At 37.9% G+C, this 17,555-nt stretch overlaps 1 protein-coding gene across 1 annotated transcript in view; it reads right to left on the bottom strand.

Moving 5' to 3' along the window:
* Positions 1-2,010: 2,010 nt before the first annotated feature.
* Positions 2,011-17,555, bottom strand: part of EMCN (endomucin) — a 101,232-nt gene continuing 85,687 nt past the window's right edge. The window contains exons 9-12 of the mRNA XM_079772435.1: positions 13,830-13,854; positions 12,886-12,947; positions 7,521-7,594; positions 2,011-3,898 (exon numbers count right to left, since the gene is read on the bottom strand). Of these exons, the coding sequence (XP_079628561.1) occupies positions 7,560-7,594; positions 12,886-12,947; positions 13,830-13,854 (122 nt within the window). The 3' untranslated portion in view covers positions 2,011-3,898; positions 7,521-7,559. The remainder of the gene's footprint in view (positions 3,899-7,520; positions 7,595-12,885; positions 12,948-13,829; positions 13,855-17,555) is intronic.

Here is a 17,555-nt window from a genome sequence, read left to right as displayed (position 1 = left end):
AGTTCTGAATTTAGCTACACTGCTCTTTTGACCAGAAGCACCCTCTAGGGGTATTTTAACACAACTACTAAGGTGTGAATCTTCTGGGATTATTAATCAAAGTGATCAATGAGGATTTTCCAAAATGGATGATCAGAATGTCTGTCTGCCCTGTATGATATCTAGGAATTTTCAGCATACAACTACTCAGTAATCTTTACCTGGTTTCATGGAGTTTCACGCTAAGTGTATATACAGCTTAATATCCCATGAACAGATACAAATTCAACTACTAGTATATATGCAGTTTTTTTTTAAAGTTTTTTTTTTCTATGTAACTCCACAAATTCCAGCTACCCGAGTCTCCTTGCTCCAATCTACATCTTCTCAACTCAGTGTGACTATCAGGTTCTACCTAGGTGACCTCTTCTATGCAGCTAGACTCAAATGTGTCAAAGTTGGTTATTCATAGCGATCACAATTTTGTCCTCTCTTCCTAAGGATCACAGCTTAATTCTGCCTTTGTCTACTGAAACAGTTGTTCAGTTTTATAATTGTTTATAATGGGATGATAAATCTGAACCCTGCTTATAACTATGGCCAGGAGCATGACTGTATAACCCCTATTTATAGATAAATAAACGGAGATTAGAAAGATTAAGTAGTATAGTGATAAAGAACAGGGACTTGTGATTTAGGTTGGAATTCAAATTTTTGCTGTTTACTAGTTTTACAACCTTCGGTAACTTATTTAGCTTTCTGTCTTAAAATGGATATGCTTATGATAATGATGGTGATCATGATAATAATAAAAATAATAATATAATATTAGAAATTGTCTCTTACCATTATTGTGATGATTAACCAAGATGATGAAAGTGAAGTTTTTTAGCACAGTGCTTGGCACAAATTGAGTCTTGGATATGGTGTTAGCTAACTAACAATATTATCCTTGATTACTTTGGTAGAATTCTGACTTTAAGTTCAGGAATGCGATATTGATGAACAAGATAGATGTTTTTTCCATCACTTATTACAGCTGGGTTTCCTTTAAAACGTAGCCAGAACAGGAAATAGCTATATTCAGGCCCATAGGACAAATCCCCTTGAAACCGTGACAAAGTATACTCATTTAATGAAACATGAGAAGTCCTGTTAGTGTTTGCGTTAACATTTTTAACATTTTTAAGAGAAGATCTCTGGATAACCCATCACAAATTCTCAGTTCAGGGTACTTATTTAATTTGGATCTATTCTGGATCTATTTTGATCATCAGTTTATTTTATTCATTAGATTCTACATATGAGTGAGATCATGTGATATTTGTCTTTCTCTGACTGGCTTATTTCGCTTAGCATAATGCTCTCCAGGTCTCTTACTTTGAGACAGCATGGAGGGACCTAGAAAACATAATTTTTAAAGGACATACCCAGTTGTCTTTTTAGGGCCCCGCACAAACTTGAATGATCATAAATAGAGCTCAACAGAGAAAAATCAGGGAAAGCTAGCAAGTTCATTGTGAAGATTCTCAGATATCCTGAGTTGTATATCAGGTAGACAAAAAATAAGAAACAGATTTGTCAGAAATGTAATGAAATATTTCAGCTCAGAAATGGGAATTTTGAAGTCTTTCTCTACTGGCTGATCACAGCAGGTGTGTCAGCCAACAACATCCCCTTATTCTCAGATAACAAAAGTGCCAGTTAGTTAGCTCTTGTTTATGTTTAACTATTGATAGACTTAAATTATATTCATATTGTCATGCAGAGCAAATACATAGAAAAGTTTGCCTTTGATCTAAATACAGCCATTCCCTTTCTGCAATGACTTTTGAACTGTATATCAGAATAAAGAGCATGTAACAAGTGAGGCATAGAAAGTAGACAATTTAAATAAGATAATTTAAAAAAATCAAATTAATGATAATGTTGCCTAGAAACTTATTTCAATAGATTAAGTTGATTTATGAAAATGCAGACATCTGAGATTGATGCTACAAAATGCCATGAATAGATGCAAATTCCTGAATCTTCTTACCACTTTGACTCTGAAGATTTAATGCTATAGTTGTTAGTATAAAGCATATTCTTTATGTACAATTCTTGAACTAGAATGAATTTTATTCTTGCATGACCATTAAAAAGCTTTCCCTTTTCCCAATCATTGTAAATTCTTCCAACAATTCTCATGCAAAGTCAAGAAAATGTTTTTTCTAGACACCGGAATAACATATCACTGCAATAATTTAAGTTGCAGAAGAGTTTGTTTCTCTCAGCACATTGTGTGTAACAAGGCTTCTGCTGAGGAGCTCAGTGAAGCATTCTAGGGGTGTTGGCATGTTTTCCTTCTGAAGACAACTGTCCCATGCTTGGTATCCGCCAGCCCCTGTCGCGCCAGTATAAAAGACTTTTAGTTTAGAGTTACACATGGATAGAACATCTCTCATGGGAAAGTGTATGTATTGGGGGTCTTTGCCCTTTTCTATACCCTCTTACTTTCCCTTTCCCCTTCAATTTCCTATCTTCTTTCTCAAAGAAACACGAAGAGACACCAGTTAGAAATATAGATATGCTTGTTGGTGTCTTAGTGTCCAGACATCGGAAAGCTAAAACCAAGATGATTATTTATATAATCTTTAAAGCTGAAAGTTTTCAAATACGTTGCAACAAAAGGAATTTAAAAGGCAGTTTTACATCCACCGCTCAGATTCTACTGCACTGTCCTCACATCACCAGGATGATTTAGCATTGACTCGGCGAAGGTGATCATACAAGTGAAAGAGCTGCCACTGGCAGCGTATTAGTTTCAGAGCTTTCCACAGAACGTCACCCAACATGACATTTTGATTGCACGTGTCCAAGAAGGGGTCAAAGTTGATCAGTCAGCTTTCCACTGAATAATGTGCTCCTGATGTAGTGACAGCTATAATCATATGTTTTTTAAGGAAAGGGATACACTGAAAAATAATATCACAATCATGTATTTATGAAATGTTCATTTCTATTAACAATCATTGTCAGAACAAATCATTACATTTCTAAAAGAAATTTAAAAAATGCACAGAGATAGTCTTAACTGAAAGGATTATGAAACACTCTCAATCCTGCTTATCTTCTCAATGAATGCAGTACAGTGTCATAAATGCCCTTACATCCTTATTACATAGTGTGAATTACAAATAGAAAGACCAAAGAAATGGTATGACTTACCTCTCACAGGGTCTAATACATGAATCTTCTGTCCCTTTCTCACTTATTACAGATGCCTTTCATTATAGAGTTCCCATAAACTAATAGTCAATCCAAAAATTTTCATAATTATGGGGAGACAATACCTTCTCCATTTTCACAGTCACATTATGATATTTTAGTGTATTGAATACAGTAAATATTTATTAAAACTAACACATGAACATATGAATAAAATATCTTTATGTACAAAGTGGCACGTCATGATTTCTACCTAATATTTAATAATACACTTGCAAATTTTCCCTGCATTAACATAGTCATAGTAGAAAACAATAAATACAAGCATTAGGTAATAGAAGAACACCAAGAAAGTAGGAAAGGCGCCATAGATAAAAACTGTCAGTTCTGGAAACTTTAAACTTGAGGGAAGGTCATGTCGTCAGGGAACCCACATGCCTGGGCTGCCTGGTTAACTGCTCATAAATGCCTTTCCTAAAATTGGTTCTCCTGAGAATGTTCCTAAACAATGTACAAATGTGCTTTCTCCTGCCTCAATGGACAGAGGAGACCCAGGAATTTTTGTACTATCAGATTATTGCATGTCATCTGGACATCATTTTGTTGGGACAGGTGACTGGTGTAGTGGCAAGCAGGATTGGAAGTCAGGATTAATTCCACAGGTCTTTCTCTCTTTCTAATCCTGGAGCAGAGAAGCTGAAGATTAAGCCTGTAGGGAAAAAAAAGTTCAGATTCTAAGAAAGTGAGTAAGTAGAGATGTTGGATATGGGGGTGAATATGTTAGTGACTAGAATAATTATTTTCCACCCAGTACAGTCACTTGAAACTGAACATGTCTGAAAGGAAAACCACTATACTGCCTCCTAAACCTGCTCCCTCTCCCTCCATAATTCCCATCTTTACTATTACCTTCATGATCAATCAGGTCACTCATGCCAGCAGTTTGGATATCATATGTAGTCCTAATCTTCTTCATTCCTCACTGCTCACATTCGATCAATCCCAGAATCTGATGTGCCTGACATTTCTCTCTTCCATTCTGTCTCTTCACCCCCATCTCTGTGTCCCTGCAGATGTGGTAAAGTCCTGTCCTTTTCCCAGAGAATACTGCAATAGTTTTCTGACTTCTCTGCTTACAGTCTCATTCCTTTTGAATTCATCTTTCACAGTAAACATCAGCGATGTGTCTCAAGCACATATCTCATCATATTCTTCTTCTAATTAAAACTCTTAGCTGTACCTTGTCACGAACTGGACATAATTCAAGGTCTGTTGCTTGGTGTGACAATGTAATTAAGAAATTTATTGGCAACATTCATTCTTCTCCTAATAGTAGAGAGAAGAATGACTAACCAACTCTCTGCATCTCCTTCGTAGGAAGGAGGGCCAGGACTTTGGTTGATTATGTTGGGGCAGAAACAACTTTCTCTGTTGGTCTAAAAAGGAACAGGAGATGGGAAATGGGCACTGGCCCGACCTGGCAGGGGCTAGGTGTTTGCTGTGTGGGAGTGCTGGGGTTTGCTAGAGTCTGGGAGGAGGAGGATATGGTGGCAGTGGGGCAGGCATGGTGCTGGGGTGGAGACCTGCACCCTATTCTTTATAGCATAGTTGGCAGAGGCAGGGTCTGTGGTAGAGTTGGTTGCACTCTTGCCTTGCATAGGGGAAAGGTGGCCACTGGCTTCCATGCATGGAGGAGAGGCAGTTTGAGGAGCAGAGAGTGGCCATAGGAGCTATGTCAAGCCTTAGTTTGTGGGGAGGACTGTGGAACAGGGTATTTTTTATGTTCTCCCAGAGTATCTGCGGCTGACAGAGGGTTCAGCATTAAAATCTCTCTAAATTTCAATGTATGTGTCATCTTTATGAATAATAATAATAATACAGGACTTTATAAGCACCGAATCTCTCACAACCTTAAAATTTCATAAATTTTAATTCTTACAAAGAATAAATTATTGCTTTTATAATAAAGTATCACGATAGGTTCTTTAAGCATATTAACACTTAGAAACAAAGAAGCACAATGATCTTAGGAGAAATGATTGTTTTATCCTGGTGTTTGGATGTGGAACCCAATGCAATTATTAATCTAATTTATACTTTCAAATGCAAGATGTGAAACTATTTGCTTCACCAGTATGATTTTTTAAAATTACAAAATAGCTCAAGTAGATTGAAGGTTATATATTTTGGTCTTGATTCATATTTTTGATTAGTAGTAGTATAGGAATCCTCTATACAATTTTATATTATCATTTTTATTCCCTCCTCCATAAATTATCTGTTCACGGTCTTTGCTTTACTTTCCTATTTTCCAATATGTATACAACATCTTTGTATGTTTAGAATATTAATGAACTGGTGTCATATTTACACATGTCCTCTATTTGTTTTCTTATAATTTTCTTTATATTTGGAAGTTTTAAGTCATAATATAGTAGATTTTCTATATTTTCCACTGAATTTTCTTACGTAGTTTTATGTTTTGAAAATTTTTACTCAATCAGGCACTTAAAGCATACCTAATTTTTCCTCTATTGTATCTTTCTTCCTTTGTTCCTTTAGTTCTTTATACATTTTCTCCGAGGGATATTACTAGCTACTATCCCCATAGCCACACTGATTATTGACTACCTCATTCAGACCATTTGTTGGCATCAATAAGAAGGAAGTGTGCTTTCCCTACTTCCCATTTTCGAATTGAAACTCTGGTCTTAGCTGAAGTTCTATGTAACAGCAAATCAATTCCTTTAGCGATGTCATCTTTGCTACTTCTTGTCATAAGAGAATTAATCTCAGAAGAAGAAAACAGAGCGCATTTGCATTTAAAACCCAAATGTGTATAGAAATGCATAGAGCTAACATATGTCTAATCTTTTACTTCAGTGGCCTTCAAAACTTAACATAAGTTATTTTTGTATTAACAGCTCTTTTGACAGTGGTCCCAGTTATTGTTTAACTGAACTTGGTTCCTCTGTAGGTGAACTTCCAAGTAAAGTCAAGTGTTTGCAGCATAGATCAGCGAGGTGAACATCTGGATTTATGTGAATAGGATAGTGCTTGTGATTAATGTTGCATCGACCATTTTTTCTCAAAGATCTGCAACCAATATAGGAACAAAGGAGTTTTTTTATTACGGCGTCTGTAACAGCAGCGTATTAGTGGCTGGCAGGTGACATAGGTAGTACACACAACAATGATATTCTTCCCCCTGGACTCTACCCAGAGTGACTGCCATTTTGGTCAGGCCAATTATGGGCATATACATTTTTTTTGTTCTTTTAAAAAATATTAGTTTCCAAAGGGCAAATTCTTCTGCAGGATCTAAAAAGCACCGAACACTAATTGTGAGGGCACTTAATCAATGCTTCTTATGAAAATTAAATGAGTCAGAGGAAAATCTGAGCCAATTCTAGGAAAGCAATGACAATCCCATGCTAAACTGGGACAGTTAATTCCAGCAGGCCGAAATTGGCCTGAGCTCTTTTAATGAAATAAGAAATGTACCTGCTTTGCACTGATTCCTGGTCAAAGCATGGAGCACGCAGAATAACAGTGTTGCTTGTAAACATAGTTTGAAAGGTTTCAATTACTTATTGATTAACTATTATTGTAGTGAAGTTGATCGTCTGCATATGGTAGTCATTAAAATGCCTAGAGGGCTTTGTCACTCAGCTAGTTATTTACCAAGAAATTGTCTACATGACTGGCTTGGTATAAAAAACTCCAGGTGAAACTACATTTTGGATCACCTTGTTTAAGGTGCTCTGCACACATATCCATGGTTCCTGGACCCAGAGAAGAAGGACATCCTGGTGTATTCCTCACAGAGGGAGGACAATCGGACCTCCGAGCTGGCTTCTCTGGATTCCATGCGCTATGCCAGCTTTTGGATGTGATGCACATCCCAACATTAATGCTGCTGCTGTATCATAACATTTCCTGCAATAAACTACAAATCTGTAAGCATTCTCATTTTGAGTCCTGCGAGTCTGGAATAGCAATAGGACCCTGTCTAAGTGCACTGTCAGTGTGTGTATAGTGACCCAGATAAAGGCAAACTGCAATTAGAAGGAAACATCCCCAATAGGCAGGAACTGTGCCATTCTGAGGTAGGCAGGGCAACTGGAAGAATTTTTTACAGCCCCCAAGCCATTTACTGCTCTGGCAAATCATTTTAGTGTTTGTTTTTAGACAAGTAGACAATGATGGTTTCACTGGCACAAACCATTAACTTTTCCTCTAATAAAAGTCTTTGAAAGTAATCTAAGCTGCAACAGGCTAACAAAGCAGATATTAATGAGTATCTCAGTGAATGAAATTAGGAAACTTACATATTTACTGCCCAGGTGTGGGCAGGATTCATCAAGCTGTCAGTTTTTGGTTTTTCCTTGTGCAGAGCGCTCACCTAGGAACAGAAGATATGTTTTGAACCTTAAGCTCAGGGAGTGAATGAGGATGAAAATAAAGTTTCTTGGCTTGTTTTTTGTTTTTCAAGAGAAGTCCAACTTCCCTGCAAGAATGACATTAAGGCCACAATTTGCCTCTTGGTATGGCCTTTTCACAAAGACTTATGAGCTCTTTTAGGCCATTATCTGTTTCACCCTAAAGGAGCAATGAATGCTAACTCACTCCCTGGGAGTGGGGTGTGTGTGTGAATGGGAGGTGATAACAAGAGAGGCACCTTAGGGAATGAGTTATTGATTATTGCTTGCTCCATGAGCTGGCCCTGCCTCAGTAAACCTATGTCATATATTTAAAGTGCCATTTTATCAGGAACACATTCTAGGATCCTCTGTTTAATTCAGTGAGAGTTCTGTGAAATTGAATTTATGGGTCAACATGAACACTTTGTTGACATACAGAATAGCAGAGGGGACATTACTCAAGTTAACAGTGTTATTCCATTATCCAATATAAGGATAAATATTAACCTAGGAAGCTATGATCAACACATTTCACATTACCTGCATCTTTCAGGCAGACTCAAGTATCAACACCTGTCACACTATATAAAATCAACATGGATTATAGTCTCCAGATTTGAGAATAAATATCATTATTTTACTCCAGGTTTTATCTACTAGCTAGGAAAGTTGTCTTTTGGGGACACCGTTGATGTCACCTGTTACCTGCACAGTCATGGAGATAATAGTGCCAGAAGCCTATGAGGAGAACAAACCCAGTTTGCTCTTGATATTTCCTTGCAAGAGTGCCTTAGGTCCCATGCTCTGAGAAGTGCCAAGGCCATGACCCTCATGGCCTCTACCCCAGGACAACCCATGCTCACTAGAGGCACAGCACCTCCTGGAATCGATGAGTATGAAGTACAGGAATGAGAAGTAAACAAAATAAATGTTCATTGAACCCCTACTGTCTTCCAGAAATGTAAAGCAAACCTTATGAAAATCATTACAATTCTTAATATCCCCTTCCAGGTCTCTCTAATTGGGAATAGAGAATGTGAGAAAGATTCAATAACAATCTGATTCCAATCTATACTAATGAAAGGATAATATGTTAATTAGACCAGAGACCTTCTGGGAGACCTTCCGGACATCCTTCCAGACAAAACCATGGTGGTGGGGCCAAGGCAGAGGCGGTTAGGGGCGATAAGGCCAGGAGGAGAGGGCAGTTCGGGGTGATCAGGTCAGCGGGGGTGGCAGATGGGGGTGAGCAGGCCAGCAGGGGGCGCCAATTGGGGGTGAGCAGGCCAGCGGGGTTGGCAGTTGGGGGTGAGCAGGTAGGCAGGTGAGTGATTAGGAGCCAGCGGTCCCGGATTGCAAGAGGGATGTCCGACTGCTGGTTTAGGCCCAATCCCTGTGGATCAGCAGTCAGACATCCCCTGAGGGTCCCAGATTGGAGAGGGTGCAGGCCAGGCTGAGGGACATGAATTTCATGCACCAGGCCACTAGTAGAGTTATAATAATGATGTCTATGGCAAAAGCAAATGAAATACATGTACCTAGAGAAAAGAACCTTTGGTGAATGCATGCAGAGAATGAGCCAAATATTGAAGGGCTGGGAAGACAGAAGCTGAATCTACGTAAGCTTTATAAATCCATTCAGGTTTTTTTTGCTGATCTTTACACTGTTGCTTATTTCTTGTTGTTAATGAACTTTTAATTTGTAAAAAAAACCCACCACAACAAAATAACAAATAAAAGTGACTGTGCATTTACGATAATATACTGATTAGTATTAGCATACTGATAATGTGTAATGACCATATTTAGGAAGGGGCAGGGGATAGGAGAGACAAAGGAGACTAAGATACCATCTCCTTCAAAAGAGCTTGAGTGCATTGAGGAACAGAGGGATAGGAGATGAATGACATCTGGGGAATGTGCCTTATTAAGTGGTTTAAACCAAGCAGGAGAAGTCTGGCACAGCATGGCAGGCCAGGCACACATGCTCAAGTGTTTGAGCTTAATCTCAGCTAATACACACTTATTAGAGTTTTTAAGCAGAACAATACAATATTATAATGAATTCAGATCTCATTTTTTTTCTTCCTCCAAATGGTTCCCAATCAAGCAATGCTTTGAAACTAAATTCAAAGGTACTGTGTTTTCTTTTTTTCTGTGCAGTCTTATATTCTTTAACTAATTAAGCAGTTTTCTTCATAATTCTTGTTGCCTTTAATTAAAAAAATGAGATAATGTGTATAACTTTCTGAGATATGATGTCGGTGGGAATCACATTTAACATGCATCATGTCCCATGTATATTTTGCAGTCATTGTGGGATGTTTAACTTGGCCAGATTCCTTACTGAAGCTGTGTGGTATCTTTTAGGTATTCATAAAAGACCCCTTGATCTGCCACGTTTGGTGTTTAATTTTTGCTAAAAGCACATTCTTGTTATACTCTACTAGGCATTCTCTTTTACTTAAAGAAAACCCCTAATTTAAATAATCAAATTGTAAACATTTTTGGGCTACATTTTCAGCAGAAGAGCGCTGTTTGCAAGAGAACATATTCAAAGGAAGCAGGGAATGGGGATAGATGAATACCATAGTCTAATCAGAGGAGGTTTGGGGGCAAGGAACTGTGTTATTAGCACAAAATGACCAGAGCAATAACCAAGGTTCACTGAGGCTTCTAGAAACCCAGACAATTTAGCACCCACTGGCATTTCCTGTAAAGGTGGGTGGCTACAGAGCTCTGTTTCCCTGGAAACATGACTTTGTGACCTCTAAAATGACACAACTCATTTTCAGATATAAGACCAGCATTTATCAATTGAAATACTGACCAATCCAATAAACTCATGGCCATGGAAGCTCAACTTTCATTCTGTTACCACGTAGGCACATTAATTCTTTCTTAGAAGCAAATAACATAAAATGTGTTACTCATCAATTCTGAGTGATGGGTAGTCAGGTATTTGTTCTATCAAATTACTTTCTACATTCTTAAAATTTCTTAAAAAATTTATATAGGAGATAGGGGAAAACTGGGCTAAATCTGTGAACTTATATCAAACCTAATCATTTCAGATTTTATATTAATTATATTTCAGAAAAGATGTCATTGTTGGGCAAAGGATATTTAAGTAAAAACAATTATAATAATATAACTTCTGTTAACTATGGTGAGCATAATTTTATAAAGAAATCCTATTTGAATAAGTTTGAAAAGCAGAGGGGAGAGATTTATTTGTGTCTCAGGAACCAGACTTTAGTAAGAATGGTGGTGGCACAAAGAGCACTTGCAGATCATTATGTTTCAGATGATTAATTCTAGGCTGTTGAAACCTTTGAATCGCCAATTCAATCTTGTCATCTGATCGAATATTTCCACAGTAATCAGTTGGGTTGTCCATTGAAAGGTTATGTTATTAAATGAGATGTGAGTCCTAAATTGAAGTTGGCAGAAATACCAGAAAAGTCCCAGGGAACAGGTCTGATTATTTCCATGATAATAATGCCTCCTTATGAAGTAAAGGGAGCTTGGAGAGTTAAAAGTCTTAATTATCACACCATAGTCTATTCCATTTATTACTTCGATTACTACGAGAATGGGAGATGTCAGCTGATGTGGAATTTCCCTTGGTCCTTAAAGAAGAATCAGATCTGAAATCTGCCATCAAGAAACAAATGGTTCTTTAGAGTTTTCCCCTCTGGAAGCCTCAATTCTGGTGTGCGTTGTCATTTCCCTGGTTGACAAGGATGGTAGAGTGGGTGGTCCTGATCCCAGCCCCTCCTCACCAGGAGAGCCAGGGACTCCTACACAGAGGCTTCTTCCACGTGCTGGGTAGCCAGCCCGTCCCCAGCTTGAGGAGCCCTGGCTGCAGGTTAGGTTAAATTCCCAATGGACATGACGTTATTGTGATGCTTGCTTAAAAGCCACAGGCAGATTCTGATAACTCTTCTTGACAAATGGTGTAGTCATGCTCAGGATCCTTCATGAACTTCTTCAGGACTAGTTCATATTTAGGCTCCTTTTCTCTTACCTCGTGGAATAGGCTAGGCTACTTTGTGGAGCCAGGTGAATGGCCAGGGAACCTGTGATTGGTTTCCAATCACCCTATGAATGAATTTGACTCCTCTGCCCATTCAGATGGTTACCGCTGAGAGAACCAGGTAGGAATAAAGGAACCAGGTACATCATGAATGAAGGTCTCTCTTAAGAGACTGGCTCATGCGAGGGGTTTGGGTCTGTCTACAGATGTTGGGTTCCCTCACTTCTCAAGTCTTCTGTTTGCTTCTTGTAGTTTGTTCTAGTTAGAATTTCCTACCTGCAATTGGGACCACATTCAGCCTTTGATATCTTGCTCTTGAAGTGAGACAATATTTATAGCTGTCTTATTAAAAAAATTGCTACATATTTATAATGTAGTTTATCATTCTGTAGCTCACACTTGGAATAACATCAGCATTCTCAAACTAGTTTGCATAGGTAAAATTAGGGGAACTGAATGGTTAAATGTATTAATGTAACTTGATAGTTAAGTTAGAGCCACCTGTACCATTTTGTAAAGCTAATAATTACTTTATATTTATCTGTTTTGTGATATTGGTGTTTTAGATCTGTGGTCTACTCAAAACAAGAAAACAATCAGTGCTTTTTTAATTTTAAAAGCTATGTGGCATCTCGTTTATCATTGCGCTTGATACACTATAACTCATACAAATCATATATATATTTTGGAAAAAAACATTTACATTTCAAATCAAGCAAAATCAAAACCGAAGAAACTGGAAAAAGAAATGTAAATTTTATCAACAGGAAATTGTGTTTTGTCCTCATGGGGAAACTCAATTAAAATCATGTGAAGTTACAAAATATGATTTACACTTTAACTGATAAATCCTGGTTCCAGGGGAGTATACACAGCAATTGGCAAAAATGAAACAGTATAACAGCGATAATAAAAACCCTATATAGTACATGTAATGTTCTTTCGTCCATTTTGCAGAATGGAAAATGACCCTAGTTACCTCCCATTCTTTAGAACACATCTACACATTATAAAAATCAACTTCTAAAAGTCAGATAATCCAAAAATTTTTACCCAAAAATTATATTTGTAGGGCTTGTATTTCCTTTCAAGGAAAATTTGATATGTATTGGGAATTACTAATCGACTATTTCTAAAGAAGCTATGCTTTCCAGTTATGTTTCAACATGAACAAAATCCAAGTAGAACTTTGAAATAACCCTTTTTAATCTAATCCACAATTCGGGAGCTTACCCGACTCATGAGAAATTGTCTTCACAGTGAGGAGCTTCACACTCTCTTTATCGGACTGAGGTCTATTTGGAACAGAAAACATTAAATTAACACCATAGTAATGAGCATGGAATGTCTGGGATAGAAAGTAAACATTATACACACAGAATGACGAGGATACAGAACAATATATATAAAATCAGGATACAAATTCAGGTCGACAAAGAAAACTTAAGCACAGAATTGGTTTTGACATTCATTTAAAAAAAAATAGTCTCTTTATAGCACCTTGATTGCAACAGTCGGGTGGATTGGTAACAACTGCTTTGCTTGTTTTTAAAAAGTCAAAGCAGAATGCACATCTACTATTTTTTTTTGTTTAAATTTCTTTATTGATTAAGGTATCACATATTTGTCCTCATCCCCCCATTCCCATCCCAAACCCCTCCCCACGCATGCCCCCATCCCCCTGTTGTCCTTGACCACTGGTTAGGCTCATATGTATGCACACAAGTCCTTTGGTTGATCTCTCCCCTTTATCCCCACCCTCCCCTCCCCTCCCTCTGAGGTACACATCTACTATTAATAAAGCCACTCAGAGCTGTCTCAAGGTGCAGGCATGATTTTTCCCTAATTGTGAGAAACATACTCAACAATCCCCTGGGAAAAGTATTTTAAAATTCTAGGTATGTGTTATATTTACTATTGTAGTTATATTCATTTTTCCATTTCACTTTTTGATTTTCAATTTTAACACTTTTGAATAGCTTAAGAACAGCCCTCTTTTAGTTGTTGGAATTTCTGTTGAAAAGAGAGAGCTCTGACAAATAGTTAAACTCCATTTACAACACTTCCTACACAAATTCTTTAAAAATACAAAGATGTGTAAGTAAAGGATCAATACTTTTCCTTATGTAAATGATATAGTCAGAGCTTCTAGAAAAAAATGATGTAGCTTTACTTACTGGTCATTCCCATTTTCTGCTGTGCCTAGGAGAGGAGACAATTATTAGAGTTATAAGAAGCTTGGCTACAAAAAAAACCCTGAGACCCCTGCCACTTTCGGTGCAGAGATATTTCTAAAGCCAATTTTTGGCTTTTTTAATCTCTCCACTCCCTGCCTTTTTGTTCATTTTCTCAGACATGGTTAGCGCTCCTTCCTCAGGTATGGCTAATACATTCACGGGATAGTCCCAAGTAGGCCAACTCCACTGAACTTACTTCTGCACTAAGTTTCTTATCACTAGGCGAAACTACTATTTGTTATCACATAGTCCGCAAACACCAGAAAAAGTCTCTGTTTATTTCAGTACCTCTGAAAAAAATTCTCCTCAAAGTATTGAATTGCCTTTTTACACCAGAGAATTGAATTTCTGACATTTCTTTATTCGTGGCTCTTTCTGGGGACACAAATCTCTGTATTTGTGGTGAACTATGATATTGTTTCTAATTGCATCTGAATTGCACTAATTCAGTCTCTCTAAAGTGCCCTACAAAATATTACTGAGGCTACTAACGGCATCTCATCTTCTGTATGCTTTTCCAAGCTGCTTATGGGACCTGGTAGAAAACAACCCGAGCCTAGAGTGAGAATGCTGGTGTTTCATTCTGCACAAGAGCATGGCCTCGGGAAGCAATGGTGGTAAAACCTTGCATTCACTGTGGCCTATCCTATATAATAAAAGCCTAATATGCTAAGTGTCTGGTCGTTCGATCGGCTGTTCAACCAATCAAAGGGTAATATGCTAATGATATGCTAAGGCCGCTCAACCACTCGCTGTGATGTGCACTGATCACCAGGGGGCAGATGCTCTCACCAGTAAGTTAGCTTGCTGCTGGGGTCCCACTGATTGGGACTGAGCCATTAGGACTGAGCGAGACAGGCCAGACACACCCTGGACCCCTCCCACATCCCTCCCTGGCCCCGATAGTGCACTGGTGGGACCTCGGCCTGGCCTGTGCCCTCTCGCAATCTGGGACCTCTCGGGGGATGTCAGAGAGCCAGTTTCAGCCCAATCCCGCAGGCCAGCCCGAGGGACCCCACTGGTGAACAAACTCGTGCACCGGGCCTCTAGTTGTATTATGAAGACCTTGATTTCTACTAATATTCTGGCTAGTTCAGCTTCACCTGGTAAGAGTCATACACCACCATGACTCTTAATTCCTATGATTTAATTCATGATACCATATGCTGTTCACCAAGTTGACCTGACCTTGTCTTCCCTACCATCAGTAGGGTTTTAACAGCACTTTAAAATTCCTGCTGTAAGTGCTCTATATGATATCACCTGTGATGCTCACAGCCCTGTTCCAACATGCAGTGATACTATTTGTATGCCTATTTTAATATTTTTCTTTAGAATACGGTAATAATGGGTTTATTACCAGATAGACACATACCAACAGACTACTTTCAGAATATATGCTGTTCTATTTGGGTTAAAGCTCAGACTACTGTCAACATTATCCGGATAAACTCAATTTCATATTGAAATCTCTGATTAATGTTGTCTTCCAGTGAGCAGAGTGGATTTACTAATTTTCTGAACTTAATGAAGTCTCACCCATATTTTGAAGAGTGATTACTGTGGGTGTTTAATGGTGCTCATTTAATGACAGCAATGCTATAAATTCTGTTTGGCAAGCAAAGTTAATGAAAACCAAATAGATTTGGCTAATTGCACAACTGCCAAACTTGGTTATAAAGTATTGTATGTCTTCAGAATAATTCTCCATAATTATAGTTATTTTATTTTATTTTACTTTCCATAGTGGTTAGAATTTTATACATTTTCCCCCTCAATGATTCAATTCATCCTCTTTAATAGCAAATGTCAACTTTTCAGATAACTTATTTGCAAATCTTCCTATGTAAAGCAGTTTCTCAGTAGAGGGTGTTTTTACAGATAGATTTAGCACACTAATTTTTTTTTTTAATTTCTTCTATGTGCTCAACACCCACAAGCTTCAATTTGGATGGTTGATTTACCATAAAAAATAGTATTGGTGGATTAGAAACTTTGAGAAATTAAACTAATTTATAAAAATGCTATTTTCCTTCTGGAAACTGAGGAAGAAAACATATTTTAGACATTATTAAGAGGCTTTATTCACTAACTCCCAAAGGGAAAGTCATTGATTTGTTTATTCTCATTCTCCACCAAGGGCTAATATGAACACTAGTATTTGTTTGTTTGTTTGTTTGTTTGTGTTGTTTATTTTTTTTTGTCTCATAACTTCCCCTTTCACTGTTACGCTAAGCTGTCCGTGCAGTGCATGGTTAGACACTGGCTTTAGGAACAGCCTTTATTAGTATGCAGGGGGCACAACGTCTATGGGGTAAACAGTGTAGCTTATATATCTTATAAAAATGGATGTTTACTTTTTAACAGTATTTGAAACTTAGAGTTCTGCTAGTGAAATATTTAGAATTAAAATGAGGAAAGGCAAGGTTCTATTTTATTGAAAATTTAACTAAACAAGCTTATAGTAGATTCTGTCTTATATTATGCACAATCCAATGTGAATAATACATGATGTGTGACTAGAGAGGCTGCCTGATATTATGGACTGAATGTGTGTGCTCTCCTAAAATTCATATGTTAAATCTTAATGCCTAATATAATGTCATCAGGATGTTGGGCCTTTGGAAGTTGATTAGGTCAGAGGGTTGAATCCTCAGTGGGATTAGCGCCCTTATTGCGGGGGGGGGGGGGGGGAAAGACTGCAGAGTACTTCTTTGCTTTCCACTATGCGAAGACATAGTGAGCAGGTGGCCATATATTAGCCAGGAAGAGTACCCTTACCAGACACCCAATCTGGCACCTTTTCAGCCTCCAGAACTGTGAGAAATAAATGTTTATTGTTTAAGCCACACAGTCTTGATATTTTTACTATAGAACCTGGAATAGACTAAGGGGGGACAGGTACATGGAGAAGTAACTATACTATTACATGATGAATTTCATAAAATTCTATAGAATTCTGCTTAAAGAGATGATGTGTTATGCAAAGAAAGATACATTAAATTGGTGTTTGAGGTAGGTGCTAATGGACAAATGGGAGATTGGAATTTTATGAAAGTTACAAAGTGGGCTGGACATTCTAGGAGAAGGAATAGCATGGACAAAGGCATGGGTACATAACACCACATTACACAAGCAGGGCAGGGTCTGTGATGGAAAATAGATTTATGTTTAAGATAATAGAGGAGAGTGTGAGCCATGGGAACTGAAGGGCTATTCAGATGAAATGTTGAGTAAAAAGCTCAATTTCCAGGAACTGAGAAAAGACAATAAGATTGGAAGAAATCTGAAAAAAGTAGGGACCTTAGTTAATAATAATGTATCAACCAATATTAGATAATTCATTGTGATAAATATGTCATCTTTTTATTTTTATATATTTTTATTGATTTCACAGAGGAAGGAATAGGGAGAAAAAGATAGAAACATCCTATATAATAAAAGCTAATATGCAAATTGTCCCCTTGGGTGGGAGTTTGACTGACCAGGAGCTTGACCGCTCGCTATAAAGTGCGCTTACCACCAGGGAGTGGCGTGGAACAAAGGGAGGCACCGGCCATCGGCCGGCAGCCAGCAGCTGCTAAGTTCCCTACCCATGCACAAATTTCGTGCACTGGGCCTCTAGTCAATGATGAGAGAGACTCATTGATCAGCTTCCTCCTACAT

Source organism: Cnephaeus nilssonii, assembly GCF_951640355.1.
Source record: "Cnephaeus nilssonii genome assembly, chromosome: 1".
In the NCBI taxonomy this organism is placed as follows: Eukaryota; Metazoa; Chordata; class Mammalia; order Chiroptera; family Vespertilionidae; genus Cnephaeus; species Cnephaeus nilssonii.
The sequence above is the reverse complement of the archived record's forward strand: the minus strand, read 5'-3'. Positions and strand labels throughout refer to the sequence as shown.